The sequence below is a fragment of the Manacus candei genome, unplaced genomic scaffold (genome assembly GCF_025592945.1).
Source record: "Manacus candei isolate 608988 ecotype Guabito, Panama unplaced genomic scaffold, ASM2559294v1 h1tg000070l, whole genome shotgun sequence".
In the NCBI taxonomy this organism is placed as follows: Eukaryota; Metazoa; Chordata; class Aves; order Passeriformes; family Pipridae; genus Manacus; species Manacus candei.
The window spans coordinates 505,830-531,323 of NW_026138118.1; the positions used below are offsets into that span (position 1 = coordinate 505,830).

Sequence of the window (25,494 nt, forward strand, 5' to 3'; positions counted from 1 at the left end):
CCGAAAAGAACCGAAACTCTGAGTGACGCCCAACGTGGTGCAAACCGTTAGTGAATAGGGTTGGGCGGCAAAGTCTCACCGTGCATGGTGTGATGCTGGGGGCAAGTGGGACACCTGGCTGGGAGGGGGACAAATCTCTGGTGTTGGAGCATCTTTTGGGGGTATTTCCCCATAGGGCGTGTCCTGGCAGTTAATCCTTAACCTGGGCATCCAGGGAGGGTGATGGAAATGTCCTTTGGGTGCTTGACTCCCAGAATCCCAAATTTTATTGCTGTTGCTTTTGCCTCTTTGCTGGGCAGAGGTTCTCCTGTGAGCAGGGGGTTGCTGGGTCCAGCCCGGGGTACCGAGCCCCCTGGGAGCCCCTCGAGGCGCTGCCTTCATCTCCCAGCTGCTCCCCCTCGATCCCAGCTTCCCTCGGTGTGTTGGCATTGCTGGGCTCTGTGCTGGCAGGGGACGCTGCTGACTGTCACCCGTTGCGGGGCGAGGTTTCGTGCCCCTCCAAGCCCCCCGTGAGGATGCGGGTGTTGCGGTGATGCCGACACGGCGGCTGCTCCCGCCGATATCCCCTCGCCGCGGCCGCCGGAGCCGCAGCCGACCTTCCAGCGCCGCTGGGAATGGAAATCGAGGAGATGACGTCTCTCCCCGCCGAGCGAGGGGGGGTGGACGAAGTTTGGCCGCGAGAACTCCGAGGAAAGATGTTTGAGCCGGCCTGACGCTCACTTTGTCCCTCTACCCGCCCCCTCTTCGAGCTCCCAAATCTCCCAGTCCCAGCGGCGCTGGCTGTCCCAAGCCCTGCCAGCTCCGGGGAGACACAGCCAGCTGCGGGCAGAGGCGCAGGCAGGAAGTTTTTGAAGTTTCTACAGGCAGCGACTCGGCCCCCATCCCCTCGCCCTCCCGGCGATGCCGGACTCCGGCAGCCTCAGGAGAAAGAAATTTGGAGCCAGGCTCGGGATAACGGGCCGGGAATAGGAGACAATGCCTCTGTCGGAGAGCTCCTATCTGCCGCCCGCCGCCTTTGTCCTGAGCCACGTCCTGGGCATCGCGGGCGTCCTGTACTGGCGGAGCCGGAGCAGGGAAGGTAGGGGTGTTCGGGGGGGCAGGGAGGCACTAAGATGGCCGGAGGGTCGTGGATTGTTTTCCCTCCCCAGGAGCTGTTGGCAGCGTCTGGGCAGGGCCGTGGTTGTGGGAAGGAGGGAGGAGGACACGGCCATGGGGATCCTCCCGGTGGCCTTGAGCCCTGTGTGTATGAAGGGGGGGGTACTCGGAGGTTTTACCACCTAAATTTGGCCTCGCCACCCATTCCCAGCTTATGTGGGGCTGAGAGCAGCTGGGACTGGGGGGTGGTCCCGCTGGGGATGAGGCTGCTTTTTGTCTGGCACAATCCCACCACACGTGGCTGGGTTCTGCCTCCCGGTTCTGCCCCGGTGTAGGGGAGCGTCACTCCCACCCCTCGCCGTGACAGCGGCGTCTCCGGGAGCAAGACACAGCCCCGGGAGCTCCTCCTGGCGCTGGCACGGCCTCGCCGAGCAGCTGGGGCTGACCCTGCCTCAGTTTCCCAAAATAGGGCTTGCACATGACCGCCCAAGGAGCGTGAGGATTCGTTACAGGGAGGTGTGATAGCTCCAAGGCCCCGCACAAGGACTCGGTAGCTCCTTCTGTCTCCCGGCCTCTTCCTCCTGGGATTTGTTTGTTTTGATTCCTCCCTCTTTTTTTTTTTTTTTTTTTCCAGCAGTGCTTGTTCTAGCCTGTGCCTCTGCATGGGGCCTCTTCCCCGCGGCCGTGACCGAATCCCCCTTTTCTTTCCCTTTTTCCATGAAAAGGGGCGGGACTGCGCAGCCTGGGCAGCGCGCAGGACTTTTCCCTAGATACTGTTTAGGGATACACTTCTTCCTTTCCCCCTCTAAACTACTGGGAGAGGGAGATTAAGAGTGAATTGCACAAACAGAATGCACCGTCACCCACTAAACCCAGACTTGCTGCAATTCCTCCTGCTGACCTGCCGTTCCTTGTCCATTTAATTAATCTCCGTGGCCAGGCAGTGTTGTCCAGAGATGTGCTTGGCTCCATCCAGAGACCTCCTGAATGCTTCCCAACTTGACTGTCTCTTCCCCATGCTGACCTGCTGTTTCGCCCTTCTTGGAGGGGTTTATCCCCCCCCCAAATCCATCCCTTTTGGAAAAAATCCTGGAGCAAGTATTGCAAGCAGCAAGTATATCCAATGTCTGTTTTCCTTCATCACTCCTTCCCAGAAAAGGGCAGGTGAAGCCCATCCCGTGGGCACAGCATCCTGGAAGACGGGGGTCATCTTGCAGCGAGTTTTTTGCCCTGTGATGCTCACCCAGCTCTGCTGAGCATCCGCCCCCCTCTCCTTTGCATCACCACTTCTCAGGTGTCTCCCTCATTAAATATCTGGGTGTTGGATAGTTTTCCACCGCAGGTATCTCTTGTGCATTCTTCCAGGCTGAATCAGGCTCCGTTTCCTCTCCCTGGGTGAAAGGCTCTGTAAATCCCGCCTGGTTGGCTCTGTTGTCATGATGGATTATGTCAGCTCTCAAGTTGGCAGCCAGCATGTTTCAAATACCTCCTGCTCCTCAGCCAGCCAGGTTTTTTTGCATATCCCCCATCTTAACGGGACCAGGTTTAAAAAAAATCCCCGCGCGTTCCCATTCTTTGCTTGTGTTGAAGTGAGAGCAATGGGTTTCAGTGCTTAGAAATTTGATTTTTTTTGGAATTTTTCAGTAACCAACCCCTCCGTCACCCCAAGGTTGTCTCTCACAGTTCAATGCCACTTTAACCCTGAGTATGGGCTCGATGTCCTCAAGCTTGTCCAGCTCAGGGCCCTGTCTGAGATTTCCCATATTCCTTCAGATTTAGCAGGAATTCATGAACAGGGACAGAAAGTTTGTGAGCCACTTCCCAACTTTATTCCAGGAGGCTGAAGGAGCCTGTGGACGACATGAAACCCCCTGGTTTCCCTCCTAAGGATGGCAAAGGGCCATCCTGGGGAGCACTGAGCGCACACAGGATAGAGGGTACCAAGCCAGGGTTAGGATTAGGGATGGTGCCTGGCCAGGCACCTTCTATCCCACTGATTCCCAGGGCTGGGACCAGGCTCTGGCAGCAGCAGCCTGAGCAGGAGGAGGCACACGGTGATGGAGTGTGAGAGCGAGCAAGGCCAGCGATGATGGAGGAGAGATCCATGGGGGAGCAGCAGCTCCCGGCCAGACGTGTTGGGAGCTGCTGGGCACAGGCAGGCTGCCAGGATGGAGGCTGCCGCGGGCAAACGGGAAGGGAATTGTCTGAGCAGGGTGTTGTGGTGGGTTCTCTGGCACCCAGTGCCTGTGGGAGCCATCCCTGTGACGATGGCAAGTGCCTGGGGGCCCTGAGGTCCAGCAGGACGGTGAGTGGGAGTTTTCCTTTCCATGCTCAGCTGATGCCTCTGATTTTGGAGCACTGGATACCAGATATGGGGCAGGATGGTTTTCCCTGTTCCCCCTCGCTAGCTGGGTTCACTTGTGGGACCAACAGCAGAGGGGAAGTTCCCCAAACCACCTTCCCCTTGTGTGGCCACCAGTGTTCCTTGATCCCTGCTGCTTCTGCCCGTCTGTGGGGGATTTGTGCTGCTGTGGTGGAGGGCAGACAATGCCCTGGTTCCTTTGGGATCCCCATTTTTGGGGATGAGGTGGGCTGAGCTCTGGTCTGCAATGTGGGGAGGGGAGGTGGGGAGGGAATTAAACCACATGCATGGTCTCTGTTTGCTGGTGATGTTCCCTGTGTCACTGCCACCAGTCTTTGCTCCATGGCCTGCGTGCGAGGGGACCTGAAGCTCTGGTGTTGCTTTTTCTGCTACTGGCTTGTCTTCAGAGTGGGACAGATTTCCTTTAGCCACTGTAACCTTCCCTCTGGCTGTGCCCTACCTGCCTGCTGCCCAGGCCATTGCCTCTGCTCGCTGTCCCTGGCTGGTGACAGGGTGGTTCTTGGTGGCTGGGGCCGGCAAACCTCTGCTAGACCAGGGAGGGGATGAGCATGGGGGGATGCAACCAGGGAGGGGATGAACATGAGGGGATTGCAACAAGTTGTTTGTCAGGGTGACTCTGGAAAAGATAAGCCAGGGAGAGATAAGCTTGCAATGCCTTAATATTGTTAGTAAGCAGTAACCAGCATTATTATTAGCTCAGCTGATAGTGCGGGTGCGGGCTGGGGAGGTTTAATCTGGTTGGAGCCCGGGAACCACCCAAAGGTGATGAAACAGGGCAAAAAAAAAGGAAGAAATCCCTCAATTTCTGCAAGAGACGGGAAGAGGGAGCTCGTCGAGGAGCTGCTGGCCTGCAGGCAACCCTGGGATCCAGCACTGGAGGTGCCTGGCTGCAGACTGTCCGTGTGGGACTCGGTGACGTGCCTCCGTCCCCGCGTGCTCCATGCGATGCTCGGGGACGCGCTCCTGCCTTCCCGAGGCAGCACCCTGGCTGCTCTTGCCCTCCTGGCTGGGGCAGCAGCCGGCAGGAGGGCTGCAGGGGGATTATATTTAGAAGAAAAGGAAGAGAGGTGGTGATAAGGCGGCCCCCGTTATCTCCCCGCGTGCCGAGCGGGGCTGCGCCGTGTCCCGGCTCCAGCGCTTCAGACCCGGGCCATGATTTGGGCAGGAGCCGCAGGCGGGAGCGGGGAGAACAGCCCAGCATTGTCCCTCCTGTCCCTGGTGCAATTAACTGGAAAACAAGACGAGGAAAAACAAGCCAAGAGCCGGCCAGCGGGCAGTGCCCAGCTCTGCGGGGCGAGCCGGTGCCCGCACCCCCAACCCGCCGGTTACCGGAGCTGCGCCGCACTCGGCACCGCTTCTTCCTCATGTGCTGGAGGTGGCAGCTCTGCCCTCCCGTGCTGGGAGTGTTCCAAGCTGCTTTGCCGGCCATTGGGACCGTGGGTGAGGATTTTGCTGGCACGGAGCTGCCGCGCTGGCGGCACCCAGGGCTGGGAGCACCCGGAGAAACCGAGGAGCCGGGAGACCGCGGGCAAGGCAGCCGTTGACATCGTGGTGAGGTTTGCGGTGATAGCCCGGAGGAGGAACGGCCTGTGCCCGCACTGGGGGCACCAGGGGTAGGAAGTGGTGTGGTGGGAGGAGCTGCGGGTGAGAACTCACCCATCCACACCCACTGGGGCCGAGGTCGGCGAGTGGGTGGTGCTGCCAGAAGACCCTTCCCCGGGAGCCGGGAGGCAGCTGCTGCTTTGCCGGGACCCAGCGCTCCCCATCCCGGGCTGGGGCGATGGAGAGGCGGCATCTTTCCGGGGAGAGGAGGCGGCTGAGCGCCTGCCTGGTGTGCCGGATGTGCTGCATCGGTTAGTACCCACCACCCTCCCCTGCCCGGCCTGTGGGATACGCGGGGTACGGGGTATGGAGCTTTATCCACCCTGAATTAACACCGGGGTTGGGGTGGGACCCAACACCGGGACTCTGGGAGGGTCGGGTGAAGGAAAAGTCCCTAAAAACACGTGAGAGTGACACAGCTTCCTATGGCTGGCGGTGCCAGGCAGCAGCTCCGTGGCTCAGCCGCATTGTCCCGGGAAGCCGAGGCTGGAGCCCGGCAGAGCGGGAAGTGAGTGTGGACGTAGTTCAACCAACGGGTAGTTTTTTGGCACCTGATTGGGTGCCTTGGCCCCGGGATGGAGGGGGACATGGCGAAGTGACGTGTTGCCGTGTGCCACGTGTCTGACCGCGGCGCTTTCAGGAGGGGAAGCCGTGGGGTGGAGGAGGAAGAGGAAGGATGCTGGATGGTGCTTTCCAATCTGTGTGGATGGAGGTGTTGGGAGGTCTTCTCAAGGGCCTCTGGGACTGTGCAGAGACTCTCAGTGACCCCTCCATCCCGGGGAGTGGGGTGTGGGGCTGTCTGGCAGGACACGTGGTGTGGATGGGGATCTCTGGCTGAGAGATGCTGTTTTCTCCCTTTTCTTGATTTTTGGCTTAAAACCAAAGCGAGGGGTGCTGCTGCCTGGTGGACCCGGATGTCAGAGGGAGTCTCTTGGGGGAATGGGGCTCATCCTTTCCTGAATATCCCAGGGATCCCCTGGGATGGACAGGACAGTGCTTGGGAGCCTGGGGTCATGTGCTGTGGGGTTGATGCTGAGGAACTTTTTCCTCTGGGGTGTTGTTGTTAAACCCAAGTGATCCCATTGGGCACAGGGCTGGCTGCTGGGGTTGCCCTGAGCCCTCCTCACTGCCTGGGCATGGGGAAGTGGGAGCTGAGTGGGACCCCCCTGCACCCTGTGGGACCCTCCAGTGTGTGTGGCCCATCTTGTGCCCCTCTCTTTTCGTCTTCTTGCCTTTGTTTTTCATGTGATATTATTTTTTCCGTGGAGCAAAAAGCCTGCCTGGAGCTCCCCCACTGCTGCTTGGGCATCACCACAAATCTCCCATCCTGTCACCCCGCCACCCCTGGGGATGGGACCCCCTGGGAGTGTCACCCACGTTGTCACTGTGTCCCGCCGGCGTTCAGAACTCTCAGTGTCTGGCCAGGGCTGAGCTGCAGGACAGAAATAAACATTAAATCCTGACAATCCAATGAACCAAAAATACAGCGACAGAGTAAGCTGCTAATTGCACACCCTGGTGGTGCCCGGCCGAGGCCTGTAACGGGACATCTGGGGGGTTTATATAATGCCCTAAAGCCTTCCGGGAGCGGGCAGGGCAGAGGGACACCCTCCTAAAGTGGGTGGGCTCGGGCAAACCCCCCCTCCCTCCCTGTGCTGCCTCCAGAAGGGCCGAGGAGCCACAGCAGGGGCACATTTTGGCCATTCAGTTGGTGCTGCAGTTACACCTCTCCCAGTCACCCACGCTGCGTTCGTTAAATAGCACTGTTCTCACCAGGAAACCAGTGTATTTTGTCCTAGCTCCCATTTCCCTGCCCCAGGGAGATGCTGGAGCCTCGTGAAGGGCCCTGTCCCACACTAACCCGTGAATAAGCCGCCTCTGTTCCCTGTGCCGGCGCGGGATCCGTCCTGGCACCGGCGGCGATCCCTCTGTCTCTTCCCCTCATTTCAAAGTCATTTGAGTTTCTGCATGAGAACCACTGACCAAGAGCTGCCTTTGTCTTCTTTTGACAGATGAACGGGACAGAGTCCAAAAGAAAACCTTCACTAAATGGGTCAATAAACACTTGATGAAGGTAAGAGTCACGTATTTTATTATGAAGCCGGTTAAATGACCGTGTGTGTGTCTGTTCCAGCTCAGGACTGGCAGATAAATGCCTTTTTAAGGTTTTTTACAATTTTTTTTTATGCCGAGGACTGTTTGATTTCAGTATTCACGAGTGTCTTTACTCAGAGCAGAGCAGGATGTGCTGGAAATGTGCTGGAGCCTTTGGAGGGCACTGTAGCATCACCACAAAGCCCTTTTATTACCTTTCCCTCCTGGGTACCTGGTCCTTGCTTAATTGGAAGCTTGTGCATCCTCCCTCATGCCAGGGCAAAGGAGGTTCTTCCCTCACACCACCTTGCCAGGGAAAAATGGGCTTTTTTGTCTTTCAAAGGATGCTCTTGCATGTGGAGGAGCCCCAAACAGTGCCAAGGGACGTGTTTTTAAGCAGGATTAACATGTCACCACAAGGTGCCTTCTGCTTTTCTTGGTTAGTGCTGGGTGGGTTTTAATTAATTCTCCATTTACCAAAAACAAAACAAAAAAAAAAAAACAAAAAAAAGAAAAAGAAGGAAAAGAAATGGCTTGGGTACAAGGTGTCCCAGCTGTGTTTTCCTGCCAGCTTTGCAAAACTCTGTGCCAAGCTTTTGGCTGCTTTCTAAATTTTACAAGGATGGAAAAACCAGAAAAATCTTGAGGCTTCTCTGGGAAAACATCTGGGGACTCCCAGGAAAGTGAAACCTTGGTGTCTGGGGAAGAGCTGGATGGGGTCAGCTTGCTCCTGTAGCTGTGCTGCCCATGGAAACCTCCTCTGCTGCCAGGTGGGATCTGGGTGCTGTGTTTTGGGAGATGCTGTGAGGAATGTGAGAAGTTAAACCACCGCCTCAGGAAGAGCTGCCCTTCCCGCAGGGATCTGTGTGCAGTGTTATGGGATTACCTGGAGTACAGATGGTTTAACAGTCAGATTTTGTGCGTGTAAAACTGGCAGCAGCTTCTACCAGGTCGTTTGGGAAGGGGGAGGCTGCTCTCCTTGGCCATAATTCTGGAGTAACAGTTTGAAATGGCCTGATGGCTTTTCCCCTCCCCAGGTGCGCAAGCACATCAATGACCTCTACGAGGATTTACGAGATGGCCACAACCTCATCTCCCTCCTGGAAGTGCTGTCGGGAGTGAAGCTGGTAAGTCTTCAGGAATGGACAGGGATGCTGGAACCACCCCCCACCCTGAGCCCCCTCTGTCCTCCCCCTGCTCCACTCCACTCCCAGCCATCAGCTGTCATTTCTCATGCCACAGTTTTGTTTTCAAATGTCTGTCATTGTTTCTTTTATTATTATTGCTATTATTATTTATTATTATGGTTATTATTATTATTATTATTATTATTATTTATTTTCACTCAAAGCCCTGTCCCCCAGGCTGGTCTCTCTTGGATGCCACCAAAGCATCTGATTATGGTGCCCTGGGTAAAGCCCTCTTTTTGCTAAGTCTTACACACCTGCATCTTCCAGTCTTGGCTCCAAATTTAAAATCATGGATAATAGCGGATCTGACTATAAACTGCTTCTGTGGCAGCGTGCCCAGCAGTTTAACTCAGATTTGACACTCCTGCCCCGAGCTCAGCTCCTGCACGAGCTGGGTTTGTAGCAATCAGTGGTGCAAACCTCTTCTCGTGGAATCCCCCCTCCTCCTTCTTCCTCCTCCTCCTCCTTCTCAGACTGACACATTCCCTCAGCTCCAGGAAGAATCCCGATTGCTGTAACAGGGTAGCACAGCAGGAATTATTTTAGTTTTCCCCCAAAATAGGATCTGGGCAAAGATCTGCTACCTCCCTCCGTTACCCTCCAGAGACGCCAAATCGGTTTTTGTGGGGGCTGAAAAATTGGATCACGCTACTCATGATCCACACAGCTCCCAGCTTCCAAAATCAGGAGGAAATTCCTGTGCTGGGGCTCGGAGCGTGCCAGAGACCCAGCCGCCTTCGTCCCTTGCTCTTTTATTTCTCCTCGCACCCGGGTGCTGCATTTTGGTTTCCATTCTGTCTCCCCTGTTGTGTCACCCTCCCGTCGCCGTCCCTCCCGTCCTCCTTAGCCCGTAGAGCCGCCAGCTGAGCGGAGCCTTCGCCTGGTGAGAGCACCGGCCTGGTGCCGTGCAAGCAGCGAGGAGCGTGAGGAGGAAGATGATGATGATGAAGAAGTAGGTTGAGCCTGTCCCGGATGCAGCCTATCCCTGGCAGACGCTGGAGTGCCGTCAGATAGTCCAGTGCAGCCCAGCCTTCCCCTCTCCTCGGTTTTAGCTGCGGTTTTGGATAAAACCCACTTGGGGTGGTCGCCCTGAGCGAGGGTGTGTGGAGGGGAAGCTGTGAGAGTGGAGATGCTCCCTCGTTCCTGTGAGCTGGATTATCTGTGCGTGCACCGCAGTATCCGCCTGCAGCCAGGGCACTCACCCACCCGGTGTGACAGCATGTGCCCCTCCACGGGGTGGGAGGGGACAGGGATGGGTCCCACACGGCTGCTCACCTGGCACTGCATGGACAGGCTCCGGGCACAGGCACTTCCTGGGATACGGGGCACGACCGTGCATGTGAGTGGAGGTGGGAGCGAGCACAGCCTGGTCCCAGGCAAGGGTCAGCCTGAAGGGGACAGACCCCAAAACTTGGTCAGGTATAAGAGAAGATGTGTTTTCCAGCCCCTGTGCTCTGGGTGATGATGCCCTTGTGCAGTGTCACCTCAGCAGGAGGAGCTTGGGCTGTAGCACCTTCCTGGTGGTTCTCTGCAGGCCTGGAGATGTTCCCTTTGCAGGGACAACTCCTCCCCTTGCAGGGACAGCTCCTCTCCTCGCAGGGACAGGTCTTCCCTTCAGGCTGAGGAAGGAAGGTGATTCAGAGGACTTGGGGTGTCCTAACAGTTCAGAACACGGTGTCCCTGCCCATGGCAAGGGGTTGGAATTAGATGGTCTTTAAGGTCCTTTCCAACCCAAACTTTCTGTGATTTTATGAACATCCTGGTGAATCCTCATATTGAGGCTGGGATCAGGATTTGGGCATTGATCCTCCCACTCCTACTGATTTCAAAGCAGACCCAACATCCCCATACCTTTTCCCTGGCCATGACTCAGCCAACGGGTACCTCTGGAAATCCCTGACCTGCAGCAGCAACAGGCACAGTCCAGGGTGTCTCATTTTCCCTTTCCTGAAGGATTTGGAGATGGTACCTCAAGCAGCAGCCCCTGCCCATGTGCAGGAAGAGCCAGGCTGGGTCTGGAGGGGCTGATGCTGAGGTTGGGGTTCCTCTGCCATCAGTGGGGACCCACAGCTTGTCCCTGCCTGGGTCTCCATGTCCTACCTCTGCTTCCACCTGGATCAGTCGGACTCTGTAGCTGTTTGAGCCCATCTCTTTGCTGAGCCCTTTTCCCAACTTGTCTGGCTGTCCATGGGCTGGGTGAGATCCTGCCCTGAGATCTTGGAGGCTGAGCCAGTCCTACCTGTTGCCAGGCCTGGACACCAACCTTTGGGGTCTCAGCAGAGGTCTAGATCTCAGATTTTCCCACCTCAGTCTCCCTCTGGGGCCTTTTTGCCGCCTTCCAGCAGGATTGTGCAGAGCCATGGCTTTATTTGCTCCAGAATGGTATAGAGCAGGTTGTGTGGCTGCACAGGGGGTCACACCAGCACACTGACAGCTCTCAGGGGATCTGGGGGGCCACTGTGCATGTTGGGTGCTACCAGTCCAGCCAACCCTGTGAGCCTGACCTGAAGCTGCTGCCTCTCTCTTGCAGCCACGTGAGAAGGGGCGGATGCGCTTCCACCGTCTGCAGAACGTGCAGATTGCCCTGGATTTCCTGAAGCAGCGACAGGTAAGGGCTGTCAGAGGCTCATCCAGCAGAGCTGGGTGGTTTGTGGTTCTTTCTCCTGGCTGGGGCTTGGGAAGGGTGTTGAGAAGCAGCATCAGCCCATGCTGTGGTGTGCCCGTCTCCATGGTGCTGGTTGAGGATGACTTTTGGGGGCTTTTCCCCATGGGAAAAATGGGAAATCCATTCCCCCTCTGAAATCCAGCCATGCACATAAAAACGACTGTGAAAATGAGGGACCAACTCCAGTTCTGGGAAGGGGTTTGCAAATGTCTCCAACAGTCACATCTGTGCCCTGAAAGCCTCACCTGGGGCTCCTCAGCAGATCCTGGTGGTGGGGATGGGCAGCTGTGGCACATCCGTGCCCTGCCACCAGCTCTGGGGGCGACGTGGCTGCTGGTTCTGCCCAGCCCACGCAGCCCTGGCCTCGCTGCTGGCACCTCTGTGGCATCACCCCTCCGGCTGTCAACATGGACTGATTATCCTTCAGTTTTTGGAGGACAGGCTCCCTCCCCTGGGCTTTTGGGAGCTGCTGGCCCCACCGTGCCTGTGCAGCTGGCAGAGACCAGTCATGCTCCGCACCCCTGGGCAGATCCTGCCTGGAGCAATGGGCTGCATCCCAAGACTTGTTGGCTCAGCCCCGGAGCCGGGTGTCCTGTTCTGCCTGTTGGGTCAGGTCTCCCCACCGTGATGCTCCCAGATATGCCAAGGCGATGATGATGATAAATTGTACCAGTTCATGCTGAAGCAGAGACTTTTCTCTGCTTGCTGCTGGCCTGAGGGCACTGAATAAATTTGAGCACATTCCCTACTCCAGGGAGGGTGAGCCGCTTCCAGCCCCCCGCCTCTTCCTCCTCCCCAGCTCCTTGATAGAGACATTTTGCCAAGGGCTCTGGGGAACTCGTTTCTCCACTTGGATGAAACAGCTTTTTCCTTTGAAGTGTGATGGATGGCCTGGTGGCCTTGCTGGGATGTCTTACCCCAGACACTCCTGCCAGAGACTGATTGTGGGTCCCGCTGAGTGGTGGGGAGCAGGGACTCCCCCAAGGGAGGAGAGGGAGGGCAATGCCTTCATTAGGGCTGATTGATTAGAGCTTGGTTTTGAGCCTGGGATGGAGTTAAAGCTTGGTCATCCCCTTTTACCCGTGCTCTGTGGGCTGGAGCTGTTCAATTATGCACCAGTGCTCGGGGCTCCAGGGACGCTGTTCCATGAGCTGAAGTAAAGCCATTAAGTGCTGGGAAAGCACTTCTGGATGGAGAGTGCTGGAAACATGGAAAAATCCTTCCCAAGCCAGCAGATGAGGTGGCCTTGCTGCCTCCTGGGGAAGTGCTGGGGTGTTGTGTGCCCACTCCCCAAGGAGTGCTCGGGGTGGGACAGCGCGGTGGGGGACACGTCCCCCTGCTCTCAGGGTGGGGCTGACGGGCAGCTCTGACCCTCTCGTGTCTTCTTCAGGTGAAACTGGTGAATATTCGCAACGATGACATCACGGACGGCAACCCCAAGCTCACCCTGGGGCTCATATGGACGATCATCCTCCACTTCCAGGTAGGGCCGGGGAAGTTTCTTGCTGGAGGCTGCGGGGCGGGCGGCGGGGTTGTCTCTCCGGGGTGCCAACATCCGTGTTCCTGCGTGTTCCGTGGCGGTGCTGGCGCGCGGAGGGGTCCGGAGGATCGGCACACACTGCAGTGTCATGGAGACCGTGTGGGAGAATAGCAACACCCTCTGCTCATCGTCTGCATAGTGAAAGCATTAATGATGGGCTGTGTGCGGTGGCCTCCTGGTTGGCACCGGGGTTGTTGGCAGTAGCTGTTTGCTCAGCTGGAGGCTCTGGAGAAGAGCAAATTCGGTAGGGGCCACAGGGCTGTTATCCTGAGTCGTTACCAGCCCTTTGGGTGGTCGTGCAGCCACAGGACTTGTCATTGGGATGGAATGTGTCAGCTGTGTGACAGTGGTTCAGGGCAGAGAGGAGAGAAGCTCCCTGACCCGGGACCGTCTCCAGCAATTGTGTGCTAGGGATGCTCTTGGAAAAGAGGGTTTTGGGTTTTTAATAGCCTCAAATTATCTGGTTGTAGCTTTGATGCCCTCAGGGGGATGATGTGTGGCCCCCAGTGCCACCAGTGTGTCGGCATGTGGGGCTTGCTGAGTGGTGCTGCTGTCAGCAGCTCGTGGCCATGTGGCATTAGCTGTGGAGTCATCTCCACTGTGGGCCTGAGCCCGTGGGAACTGCCGTGTCCCAGCTTCCTGCTGTTTCCCTGCTGGCATCTTCCAGACAGGACTAGTGCTGGCTTTGACACTTAAGAAGAAGATTATATTTTTTTGGAGGATGGGCAGTGCCTCGGGAAGAGGCCTTTGGGAGGAGCTTGGGGGATAAGCTGGGTGTGAGGCTGCTGACAAGGCGCTCTTCCCGAGCTTTGGCCCTGGGAAGCGGCCGGGGTCAAGCAGGCTCTGGATGCTGATGAGTCACCGTCATCTCCAGTGGGGCCCTGGTTGTGGCATCTTGTCCCCGCTGTCCTTGCGATCACCCTGCCCTGATGCATCCTCTGCTGCAGGAGACCACAGAGGGCACATCAGGAGGTCCTGCGTGCCCTCCATGCCTGTCTGGGAGGGGATGTTGCCACTCTGCCATGGGGCACAGGGTGGGTGACACAGAGAGTGGGGCCGGTGCCGCCGAGCCTGCGCGTCCTGTCCCCGCCTGCGCTAACGGGATTTTTTCTGGGGTTGTAGCTCCATTGTGAGCCTCTTAATCTCCCGTGTCCCAGTGCTGCTGCCTGGGGGCAGGCGGCTGGGAGAACCCGGGAGAGGTTTGTGGTGGGATGGTGCTGGTGCAGAGCCTGGGCATCACCAGCTCTGCAGGGAGCTGGAGTGGTGAAGATGAGAGGGGGGTGCCCCCCCGTGCCCTGGGGGCTCTTGTGGTCACTGGTTTCCCTTAGTCATCTCCAGGGTTGCTCCTCGTTGAGTGTTTCCTTGTTGAGTGTTTTTTCCCTGCTTGCTGGGGCTGAGCTCAGTCCCCCCATCTTTATGCCTCCTGTTCCCCAGTTTTTGTGACACCCCCAGTTTGGATGCTGCCCCACTTTGGTTACCCTGCTCTGACCCGGTGAGCAGAGTTGGGATGCTCCGTGCTCCTCAAACCCCTGCCCTTTGGGGCAGCATTTGAGGCAGAAGCTGCAGGAGAGAGGCAGGACTGGTGCTGGAGTGGGATTGGGAACATCACACTGCTGTTCCTGTTGGGACCCTCCAACTGCAGCTCCCTGAAGCAATGCCATGTCCCCAGGGCACCTTGGGCTGCCCATCTGTGCCCCAAACTGGGCGAGCCTGGTAGGAGTGTGGGCACGTGAGCTGGTCTTCTGGGGCTCTTGGAATTAAGAATTAAGGAGCAAACCTCCCGAACTGGAGAGAAACACCCCTGCGGAGCCGGTTGGCGAGCATGCAGAGTCACTCTGACTCCTCCCTGCTTTTTTTTTTTCCCCCATTTCTCTCCCACCCCTTCCTTTATCCTACCTTTGCCAACCTTCCTCGGGTTTTGTGTTTTATCCCCCCTTTCCCCACCCTCTCCCACTCCCCTCCTCGCTCCGCTGCCTGATTCCTGCTCCCTGTTTGTGTTGGCGAGGGCCGTGCTCCAATTACCTCATATTTGGAGAGAAGGACGCCGCAGCCAATCCCCGCTCCCCCTGCTTTTAGGTCAAGTGATTTCTGAACTGCAGTGAGATGCTTTGAATTTGTCTCCTCGCAGCGCCCAGGCTGTAAGATGGCTGTCTGGAGCGGCGGCGGTGGCGGCGGGGCTGGCGGGAGGGACAGGCGGCGAGGGGCAGTCCGTGGAACGCCGGGCGCTTGATCCGATGAAGCCCGGTTTGGGATTTATTCGGGAGCCGGCGACTCGCTTAGCTGCGTTACTGCCGGCACCGAGCGGGAGGAGGAGGAGGAGGAGATGGGGAATTCGCTGGGCTGCGTTAAAGAGCAGAAGGAAAAAGCCGTGGGAAAGGCACCGCTGTCTCCCAAAAAAAGGGTCCGCTTCAAACGGAGGCGGAGAGGGAAGAGGAGAGCGATGCCGGAGGCAGCCCCGCAGGAGGAGCCCCGGGCGCTGGAGGTGGCTGAGGATGAGGAGGCGCCGAAGTCGAAGGCAGCCCCCCGGCAGGGGGGAGGAGAGGAGCCCCGCGGCCGGGACCCCGACCCGTCGGCGCTGCAGCCCGGGATCATCGTGCAGGTGAAGGAGCGCTTCCAGGGGGAGGTGCAGAAAGCTCGCCTGGTGCTGGAGCCGCAGCGGCCGGGTGTGGCGGGAGCTTCCCGGGAGGAAGGCACCACCGTCATCGCCCGCCTGCTGGAGAACCCGGCCGAGAAGGACTGCGAGAAGGCGGTGAGCCGGCTGGTCGAGCTGCAGAGGAGCGGCACCGGGAGCTGCCGGGCTGTGCTGCTGCCCCTGCGCGGGGGGACCGATGGCCACGCCGAGGGGCTCCTGTCCCCGGCCAGCGCCGTGTCCGGCGAGGAGCCAGCGAAAAGCCGGGAGCCGGGGGCTGGCAGCGCCCTGGATGCCTGGGGGAAAGGAGGCAGTGATGATCCCAGCTCCAGCGCCGCATGGACCTGCTCCTCCGCAGCAGAGCCGGGCACCGTTTCGGAGCTGTCTACGCCGTCCCCCATGGTGGATCAGCTGGAAAACCCCAGCGTGGGGAGAACCTCAGGGTTGCCATCCTCTCGGTCCGGGGAGGGAGATGGGCACGGACTGCCAGCTTCCCGCAGCCCGTCCTCCTTCAGCGCGGCCCGGAGCTCCTCGGGGTACGGCAGCGACCCGGCACACCGGCCAGCCAAGGCCACGGGAGCTGGTGGGACCACGGTGTCACCCTCTGATGGTGGCCACAGGCTCGCTGCAGAGGGCTGGGATTGGAGGGGGAGCTCGGGGACAGCCGGAGCAATGGTCAGTGCCTGCGTGTGCCCTCACCCCCTTTTTGGAGTGGGGAGGGGGGACCCGGTTCAGTGGACCCCAGATCCTGTTGGTCCCCGGGGATGGTCATCCCAGCAAGGGGCAACCCCATGCTGAGCACGGGCAGGAGGATGCTGGTGCAGAAAGCTCCTGAAGCCTTTTCTCTTCCAGCATCTCCTCTGGGAAAGTGTCCCTGTCCTGTCTTCTGCTCCTGGCACGGGCAGACTGGGAGTGGCCGTCACAGGAGCTGCTGGGTGCAGCTGGTGGTCACACAGGGTCTTGGTGCCATTGCTGTCACCAGTGACACATGTGCTGGGTCACTCAGGGCTGCTGGGTCAGGTGTGAGTTTGTGGTGTTCCCTTCCTGCTGCCTGTGCTCAGCTCCCAGGCGGGTGGCAGTGGGTGAATGTGGAGACATGGGGGCTCTGCCTACTCCAAGGGGTCTCCAAGAGGAAGAGGAGGGGATGATACTGTGTTTTGTAGCTTGTTGCTATTTGGAGGTCACTCCTTGGGGGTGCCAGGGCAGGTGATGGTGCCCTTGGGTTTTGTCCAAGCTTTGCACACCCCAGGACAAGATTCGAGGGGCTGTGGTCCCCGATACCTTTGCTGGGTTGGGACCAGTGTCACAGACACAATTTGGCCTTCAGCATCCTGCCACCAGTTGCTTGATGCATGAGGCTGATGTTGGAAGGCTTTGGCCCCAGGTCCTGCGAGTTTCTGCTCTCTTTTCTCTCTGGTGCCTCCCTAAATCTTTGTCCTGTCACAGAGATGTGAAGAAAGGAGGGTGGAGCTGGTGCCGCATCCTGCACCTCTGTAGGCACGTCTCTAGGAGGGTCTCCTGCAAGGATGCTCTCAGGGAAAAGGCCCAGTGGTTGGAGAACCCCAGTGCTGTGTCAGTGGTTAAAAGTAAAGGATTTGTCAGACCTGGGTGCTGTGAGGTGCTCCCCGATGGGCAGCAATGCCTGGGTGGGGCACAGCCCATGGGTGGGTTCACAGAAGGGTTCATTCTCCTCTTAATTAAGAGCTGTCAGGTAATTAAGAAGAGGGTGCTGAGCAGATGGGAGGTTTGTGGGTCTCTTCCTGCTCCCTGCAGACGTGAAGGGTCCCATCCTGCATCCTGCTGCTCTCCCAGCTCATCGCCCGATCCATCCTGGCTCTGCTGCCAGGTGCCAGCTCCCGACATCCCTAAGGAAACCCAGCCCTGGGGCTGGAGGAGTTAAAGGCAGTGCCGGTGGTGTGGCAGCAGCTGACAAAGAGCAGTTTTATGTGTGATGAGCGTATCAGGCTGGGGAGAGGGAGGTGAGCTGCAGCATACCAATTACACCGGCAGCATCCGCCCCGCTGGCGGGAGAGACGGATAATCCTGCAGGTCCCTGTCTCCTGCCTGCAAAGGGATGTCTGACCGCTGGGACCTGTGCAATGCCAGCACCCAGCTGGGTGTATTTTGAGGAGGAATCAAGCAACTGGGTGTTTTCAGGGCGGCGGGTGGGGCCGGGTCCTGGCACACCTTCTCCCTGCAGTGCCGGGAGGAGGAATCCAGGGAGCAGCCAGCCTGCCTTTGCCTTTCCACAGGCACCCCGGAAAAATCTGAGCGGCTCACATCCTCCCCTTTGTCTGCCCCTTAATTAAGGGGAGGTAATTGTACTAATTGGGGAGCTGGAGGAGGGGGAGGGCGAGGAGGAAGCCGTGCCAATCAGAAATATGCTGGCATGTGGAGACACGTGCGTGGTGTCACGTGCCGGTCTGGGATTCGCAGCCAGTCCTGTGCGTCTGTCTGAGGGGTCTGTGACTGTCGGTCTCTTTTGTTGGGGAAGTGGGTCATGGCACCCCTGCCACCAGCACCCCCTGGCACCTGCCTCTCCAGGCACAGCGAGGCAGAGGGGGGATGTGACAGCCTTCTCCCCATCCTTCCCTTTCCTGCCAGGATGGAGTTGGTGGCCCTGCTCCATAGCTGGAGGTCGGGGAGAGACGTCGTCTCCGAGTGCTTCTTAAGTTGGTATTTTTTACAACAGGATGATCCAGGTGTGCCCTGGAGCAACAGGTGGAGGATCCTTTGCCACACCTGCAGCCCTGGCAAGGGATGGTGTTGGTGGTCCCTCCTTGGGTGCTCCCTTGCTGCTCACCATGGGTGCTGTTGGATGGGAGCCCCAGGTGTCCAAGGGTGCTGGGGCTCCTTGTGGTGGGTGCTGGGCAGGAGGAGCAGATGTACAAGAGCATAGCAGTTGGCACAGCATGTTTGGGACAGGAAGGGACCCACCTGGGGCCTCCTTTCTCCAGAAGGTTACATTCCCAGTGAGGTATGTCGCAAACCCTGGCTGGTGGGGATGGGGATGGTGCAGAGGAGTGGCTCCAGTGGTAGTAGGAAGCTGGGGTCTGGTGGTGGCAGCTCCTGTCCTGACTGGGTTGGGCTGCACAGCCAAGCAACACCTCGTGCCGCTGTGAAATGGGGTTGGCAAATGTCTGGCTTTGCTTCCCTCACCTGCCTGGATCTCCAGCCTGCCCAAACCACGCCACACCCCCCAGCACCCTCCTGCAGGTCAGGTGGTCCATTCCTAAATTTGCCACCCTTCTACCCCACTGTGACCAGGAGTTTACTCCTGCCCTTCCTGGCGCCTGCTGGGTCTGGGGCAAGTTCACAGAAACTGGATGTGCCTGGTGGAGCCTTTCCTGCTCCTGCATCATCCCACGGCTGTGCCACTTCCTTACAGATCTCCGACATCTACATCAGCGGGGAGCTGGGGGATATGTCAGCCAAGGAGAAGCTGCTTCTGTGGACACAAAAGGTGACAGCAGGTTACATTGGGGTGAAGTGCACCAACTTCTCCTCGTGCTGGAGCGATGGGAAGATGTTCAACGCGCTCATCCACAGATACAGGTAGGCAGGAAGGAGCAGTGGGGAGCACTGTGTGGGTGGGAGAGGGGATGAGGATCTCCTGGGGGTCCCTGCCCACCACAGCAGTCAGTGGTGATCTGGAGAACTTGAGGATGTGGGTGAGACTTGCAGGGAGCAATGTCATTTTACCTGGAATTATCTCTTCTGCCAGGTAGCTGGGGGGGTGGATGCTTGGAATGAGCAACAAATACATCAGTTTGCAAGAAAAAAAAATATCTTAATGAGGTTGGGGAGAGAGGCAAAAAAAGAAAAGCTTTTAAACTCTTGAGTGCTGCAGTGGTTACATGTTGGTGCTGCCCTTTCGTTTTCCATGAATAGCAGCACTTTCATCTGTGTTTTTATCCAAGGATCTCAGAGGTTTCCTGAGAGCTTTCCTTTAGGGACAGCAGAGCCCTTCACACCTTCTGCCTTGCTCAGTGTGGGCAGTGAGTCAGAGACGGGGCCAGCAGGGCTGGTTTCTGCCCTGTCTGCTTGGTCAACGGGACCAAGAGGTTTTCCTTCACAGCCTGAACCTCCCCCTTCCCAAAGGGAATGAGCTGGGGAGGTGCTGCAGCCCAGGTCCCCTCAGAGAGCCACCAGCCTGGGACAAACCCTCGGAGCCACCCACGGCAGCGATGCCTGTCCAAGATGCTCTGCCCTGAGCACCTCGTGCTGTCTGCCAGTGTTGTGACTCTGGTGCATGTCTTGCAGGCCAGATCTGGTGGACATGGAGAGGGTGCAGATCCAGAGCAACCGGGAGAACCTGGAGCAGGCCTTCGAGATCGCCGAGCGCCTGGGGGTCACCCGGCTGCTGGACGCTGAAGGTGGGAGCCTGGGGGATGTGGCTGGTGCAGGGAAATGCTGACCTTTCCACCCACTCCTGTTCCTCACTGCCTTTTCTGCTTCCCTCTTGTCAGATGTGGATGTCCCCTCTCCGGATGAGAAATCCGTGATAACTTATGTGTCTTCAATCTACGATGCCTTTCCCAAAGTCCCTGAGGGAGGAGAAGGGATCAGCGCTATTGTAAGTGTTGCTGTGGTTTGGGAGGCTGGGAAAGCATGGAGACTTGCCCACCAGCAGTGCTCTGCAAAGACACTCTCACCCCACAGGAGGTGGATTCGAGGTGGCTGGAATACCAGACCCGTGTGGAGTCCCTCATCTCATGGATCAAGCAGCACACGATACTCATGTCAGACAAATCCTTCCCCCAGAACCCTGTAGAGCTAAAGGTAGGTCCTGGACAAGGTCCATCCTCAGTGTCCTGTGTGCCCAGTGCCAAGGGAGGGGTGGTGGCGTTCCCCAGGGTGGTTCCTGATGAACCTTTCTCATCCCAGGCACTTTATAACCAGTACATACACTTCAAAGAAACTGAAATCCCAGCAAAAGAGCAGGAAAAAGGAAGGATAGAGGAGCTCTACAAACTATTAGAGGTAAGGATCATCATGGCTACCTGGAGGCTTGTAGGTGGGAGTGTTGTGCTTTTAGCAAGACTGAAGTGTGCTCAGTTCAGGTTTGTGGGAATAACCCTCAGGGTGAATGATGTAGCAAGCAGCAAACTGTGGGAGCAGAGGCAGAGCTGGTGCCTTTTAAGTCCCTTTCCTTGCTGAAATCCCTAACCAGCTTAAGGAGGAGGTGGGCAGTGCCAATCTGTTGATGTTTTCCCCAGGTATGGATTGAATTTGGACGCATCAAGTTGCCCCAGGGCTACCACCCCAACGATGTGGAGGAGGAGTGGGGCAAGCTCATCATTGAGATGCTGGAGCGCGAGAAGCTGCTGCGGCCGGCAGTGGAGAGGTTGGTGCTGTGGCTGTGGAAGGGATGTCTCCTGCTCCCCTGGCCAGAGGGACACCCCAAGCCTCTCTCTCATCTCCCTCTGTCATTCCAGGCTGGAATTGCTGCTACAAATCGCTAACAAAATCCAGAATGGTGCTCTGAGCTGTGAAGAAAAACTCACTCTGGCGAAGAACACACTACAGGCTGTGAGTGGGGGGTGGTATTTCCCCCTCCTTATTTTATTTACTTCTTTGTTTTCCTACTCTTCTTTTGTACCCATCTCTTCCCCTCTCTTTCTGTCTGGGGTGGTGGATTCCCCTAGACAATGTTCCTTTCTCTTCTGCCCTTGAGCCTATCCCAGAGGGGCTAAAGTGGGGGTGGTGGGTACCTGGTGAACTGTGGTTGTTGTGGAGGATCTTGGGGGCAGGGTGGACAGGGAATGGTTTTGCCTTCTGGGGATGGAACTGCTGAGGTGCTGGTGTGGAGGAGAACATCACTTCTGGGAAAGCTTGTTGTATAATGAGGCCTAAAACCCCCAAAATGTGTTTTATTTGCCTAAAGGACTGGCAGGAAGGACTCGGTGGCAGACCCTGGGTAGGGAGGAGGTTTCTGAAGAGGGCTTTTTTGTTCTGGGAGAAAGAGATGTTGGTTGAAAGGGTTGGGAGCTAAAAATGGTGATCCCATCTATCCCTAGAAGCTTTCAGTTCATCTGCAGCAGTTTTTCTAAGGGGGATGTCCTGGGTAGGGTGTGAGGGATGAATTCACATTCAGCTCAAGTTAAGCCTGCGGATCAAAAGGTTTTCTCAGTCTCAAAGCTGATGCTGGGCTGCTGTCGTGTTCTTCCTGCCTCTCCTGAGCTGAGGGGACCCAGCCCTCAGTGTCCTCTCTCCTGGTGCAGGATGCTGCTCACCTGGAGTCAGGCCAGCCGGTGCAGTACGAGTCCGACGTGGTCGTGTACCTGCAGGAGTGCGAGGGGCTCATCCGCCAGCTCCAGGTGGATGTGCAGATCCTTCGGGATGAGAACTACTACCAGCTGGAGGAGCTGGTGTTCAGGTGAGAGGGACTGTGTCCGAGATGGAGAAACGTAGTCAGGGCCTGCACGGGGCCCCTCTGCTCTGTTCTGGGGAGGGAGGGAGGGGGTGTGTGTATCTCCTTACCCATTCCTTGCCTGCTCCCCCAGGATCATGCGGCTGCAAGACGAGCTGGTGACTCTGAGGTTGGAATGCACCAACCTGTACAGGAAAGGCCACTTCTCCACCCTGGAGCTGGTGCCCACGTCCACGCTGAGCACGACACACTTGAAGGGCGAGTCCCTGACGAAGGGGCTCCACACCTCCTCGGCCTCCTGGTTCAGGAAGCCCATGACCAGGACAGAGCTGGTGGCCATCTCCTCGTCTGAAGACGAAGGCAGCCTCCGGTTCGTGTACGAGCTGCTGGCCTGGGTGGAGGAGATGCAGGTGAGTGCTGGGCCAGATCTCCTGCCTCTGCTCAGGCTGATGTGGGAAAGCAAGAAGCTGCTCTGGACTTTTTTCCTGCCTTTATCTATGGATAATTGCTTTGGTGGTTCAGTGTTTCTGGAGAGCTCTTTCATCTTGAGGTGGATTTTCTCTCTTGTGATCCTGCTGATCAGTGGGTACCAGGGGAGCCTTTCAAAGCTGGAAGCAAACCTGTACTGATGCAGTCAGGTGGTCTTGTGTAGGCTGTCCCAGAAATCATTCAGTGTTGGAGCACTGGCTTTGGATCTTCTACCAGTACTGGCTGGTGTTTGTTCCTTCTGAAGTGACCTGGGAGGTTTCCTTGGCCTCATGTCCTTTGGGATGAGCTCCTGCAGATGAGGAATGCTGACTTGAGCCTCTTGGCCTGTTTCAGATGAGACTGGAGCGGGCAGAGTGGGGGACTGACCTTCCAAGTGTGGAATCCCAGCTGGAGACCCAGAGGCACATCCACACCAGCGTGGAGGACCTGGGCTCCAGCGTAAAGGAGGCCAGGATGTATGAGGTATGGCAGGGGCTGGGTGACACAGTGCATGGCACGATGTGTACAGGGGGGTGAGGGCATTGGGGTCAGCTCTGGTGGGTGAAGGTGCCTGGGACAGAGGTGTTTTTTAAGGGTAGAGCTTCTGAATTGACGCAGTGCAAGAGGCTGCTGCCCTGAGCCATCCTCTCCACCTCCTCTTCCTCACACAGAGCTGGGGAGGAAGATGTGGGGATGGGGTTTCAAGTCATGCCATCCTGTGTCGGGCAACAGGAGCATTTTTTGTCCTTCAGGGTAAAATGTCTCCGAATTTCCGCGCGAGCTACACGGAGACGCTTGGCAAGCTGGAGACGCAGTACTGCAAGCTGATGGTGAGTGGGCTTCTAGAACTACCCCATCTGGGGTCCATCCCTGCTGTCCTGCTCCTGAGCATCCCTGTTCCAGGGCTGGGGAGGGGGGGAAGACACCCATTGCCTTCAGAGCAGGGGAGAGGAATCATCCTTCCTTGTGTCCAGGAAACCTCGAGCTTCCGGCTGAGGCACCTCCAGAGCTTGCACGGGTTTGTGTCTCGGGCCACGGCCGAGCTGATCTGGCTGAATGAGAAGGAGGAGGAGGAACTGGCCTATGACTGGAGCGACAACAACCCCAACATTGCAGCCAAGAAGAACTACTTCTCAGTGAGTTGGGATGGTGGGATGGGCGGGTGCTCTCCTGGTTGTGCTGCTGCTGCTGCTTTTGATCCCCTGTGGGACCTTCAGCTCCCAACAGACCTGAATCCCCCAGAGGCTGGATGCTCCCTCCCAAGTCACTGAGCTTGTAGCTCCTGAGTGGAGCTGATGAAAGTTCTCCCCAGAGCAGAAAGTGCAAAAAAAAAAGCCTGTGTTCAATTGAATTTCAATCAAAAAGGCATCAAAAGATGTATTTTTAGCACTGTTTGGAACTGAAGGTGCATTTAACTAGTGGAGGGGAAGTAAAGTCTGAGCTAAAGAGGAAAATTGATTCCTCTTTAAAAGCAGTATAAATAAATTCCCATCTTTCCCCAGTCACACTGTCTGGAGCTGAAGAGGTCCCCGGGCAGGTTTCCAGTGTCTGTGTTACATCTGCCCCGTGTGTTTGGCACATGGGAGGCATCCCGATGGGAATGGGCTGTGATGCTCCCATAAGCTGTGCTGGATTCCCTGGGATACACTGGTATTCCCTGCAGCTCTTCCATGCTGTGTTAGTTGGACACATGGTCTGAGTGAAGTCAATCCGCACACGTAAGATTTGGACTTTGCTTGTGTCCTTCATGCAGGAGCTGATGGCAGAGCTGGAAGAGAAGCAGGACATCTTCCGCTCCCTCCAGGACACGGCCGAGCTGCTGTCCCTGGAGAACCACCCAGCCAAGCAAACTGTAGAGGTGAGTGGGCACCTGGAGGAGTTGGGAGATTCCTGAGAACCAGCTGGCAGCAAATCTCATCTGGGACTGGGAGGCTTGCTGTCCCACCCCACAGTGCCTGATAAAGTGTTTTGTGGTGGCAGAACATCAGCGCAGTGATAGAGATGTTTTATTTTGGGAAGTGCAGTGAGGAGCTCGAGGCCATTCCCAAATAATCTCCACCTCAAATTAAAACACAAATACACTTAAACAGAGCATGAGCCTTCCCTGCAGCGAGGTGATACAGGGCATGGCTTCCAGGGGTGCTGTGGTGGTGAAGCAAAGGGCTACAGGGACCTGTTTCTCCCTGGGGTTTCTCTCTGGGTTGGGAGAAAGCAAACCTGTGCATCCCATGGCCCCTGGAATCGTGTACCCGTGGGTGTGTGGGACACAGAGACGTTGATGGTCCAGGGTCTGCCATCTCCTGCTCTTCCTGCCTTGTGTCCAAACTATTCTTGCTCATTTATGTCCCTCCTGCCGTGTCCTTCCCGTGACCCTCCTGGCTGTCAGTGCTCCTTATCCATCGCCGTTTTCCGTGTGTTTCCCAGGCGTACAGCGCTGCCGTGCAGACTCAGTGGCAGTGGATTAAGCAGCTCTGCCTGTGCGTGGAGCAGCACGTGAAGGAGAACGCTGCCTATTTTCAGGTATTTGGGAGGGGCAGCCCAAATTCCCTTGGTCACCATCTGCTGAATCCCGCTGCATGAGCTTCCTTGTGCTGCTGTTCTCTCTGGGGGAGAGGGAAGGAGGATTTGGGGTGCTCAGGGTTTCTCCCAAATATCTCTTAGCTGCTCTCTAGGGATGTCTTGCTGGATGGGAAAAAAAAGGATCAGCTTCCCTGTAGTGCAGGTTTCTGTGACCCTTTTGCCTTTGCAGTTCTTCAGCGACGCCCGGGAGTCGGAGACGTACCTGCGGAACCTGCAGGACTCCATCAGAAGGAAGTATTCTTGCGACCATAACACGAGCCTGACGCGGCTGGAGGACCTGCTGCAGGACTCCATGGTGGGTTCTCCAGCATCCTACTGCCCTGGGATGACTCCTGGTCCAGCAGCACTGCTTGGGGCACCTCTTGCTTCTCAGGGAAAACCGGGCTCTTTATTCCCACGGTTTGATGTAACGTGGTTTGTTTTCCACCTCAGTCAACATTCTGCTTTTCCTTGGGGCTGCAAAATATGTTTGTACGTGGCTGTGGGGTGCAGCTGTGAGTGACCCCAGCTGTGTGGTGGCTGGATTTTGGTCACTGTCATGTAGAGGCACCATCCAGCCTCTCGGTGTCCTCAGGGTGCAGAGCAGGTTCCCTGTGCTGCCTGTGCAAGCTCACGGCCTGACCTGCGAGCTGGTTCTGCCCCATCCATGCCCGTCGTGCCACCGTGGTTGAGTTCTGCTGACAAAGCCTGCAGGATGCTCCTGGTTCTGCTTTTTAGCTAGTGGGATGTGGAGAAATTCCTACTCTTTATCCAGCCCAAATCCCACGTTAATCCATCGCCATGGATGGGGGGAGAGCCAGGGCAGCCTGGCTGTGCCAGGGGTTGATCTCTGAACACGTGGCCTGGCTTAGCTGTGGCACAGCACAGAGCAGAGA

General features: G+C 57.2%; 2 protein-coding genes across 2 annotated transcripts in view; both read left to right on the forward strand.

Annotated features, from left to right (window-relative positions):
• Positions 1 to 408: 408 nt before the first annotated feature.
• Positions 409 to 25,494, forward strand: part of MACF1 (microtubule actin crosslinking factor 1) — a 112,555-nt gene continuing 87,469 nt past the window's right edge. The window contains exons 1-20 of the mRNA XM_051807351.1: positions 409 to 1,078; positions 7,093 to 7,154; positions 8,212 to 8,301; positions 10,895 to 10,972; positions 12,420 to 12,512; positions 18,587 to 18,753; positions 19,462 to 19,574; positions 19,668 to 19,774; positions 19,861 to 19,980; positions 20,086 to 20,181; positions 20,418 to 20,545; positions 20,637 to 20,730; positions 21,423 to 21,577; positions 21,705 to 21,981; positions 22,394 to 22,522; positions 22,792 to 22,869; positions 23,014 to 23,175; positions 23,793 to 23,897; positions 24,464 to 24,559; positions 24,789 to 24,914. Coding sequence (XP_051663311.1) covers positions 976 to 1,078; positions 7,093 to 7,154; positions 8,212 to 8,301; positions 10,895 to 10,972; positions 12,420 to 12,512; positions 18,587 to 18,753; positions 19,462 to 19,574; positions 19,668 to 19,774; positions 19,861 to 19,980; positions 20,086 to 20,181; positions 20,418 to 20,545; positions 20,637 to 20,730; positions 21,423 to 21,577; positions 21,705 to 21,981; positions 22,394 to 22,522; positions 22,792 to 22,869; positions 23,014 to 23,175; positions 23,793 to 23,897; positions 24,464 to 24,559; positions 24,789 to 24,914 — 2,379 coding nt within the window. The 5' untranslated portion in view covers positions 409 to 975. The remainder of the gene's footprint in view (positions 1,079 to 7,092; positions 7,155 to 8,211; positions 8,302 to 10,894; positions 10,973 to 12,419; positions 12,513 to 18,586; positions 18,754 to 19,461; positions 19,575 to 19,667; positions 19,775 to 19,860; positions 19,981 to 20,085; positions 20,182 to 20,417; positions 20,546 to 20,636; positions 20,731 to 21,422; positions 21,578 to 21,704; positions 21,982 to 22,393; positions 22,523 to 22,791; positions 22,870 to 23,013; positions 23,176 to 23,792; positions 23,898 to 24,463; positions 24,560 to 24,788; positions 24,915 to 25,494) is intronic.
• On the forward strand, positions 13,284 to 16,758 carry LOC127479886 (uncharacterized). Its single transcript, XM_051807395.1, has one exon. The coding sequence runs from the start codon at positions 14,893 to 14,895 to the stop codon at positions 15,994 to 15,996; it is 1,104 nt and encodes a 367-aa protein (XP_051663355.1). The 5' UTR covers positions 13,284 to 14,892; the 3' UTR covers positions 15,997 to 16,758.

Bases quoted from the DNA above. Each gene is read 5' to 3' on its own strand.
- LOC127479886 (XM_051807395.1), top strand. From the start codon at position 14,893: ATGGGGAATTCGCTGGGCTGCGTTAAAGAGCAGAAGGAAAAAGCCGTG.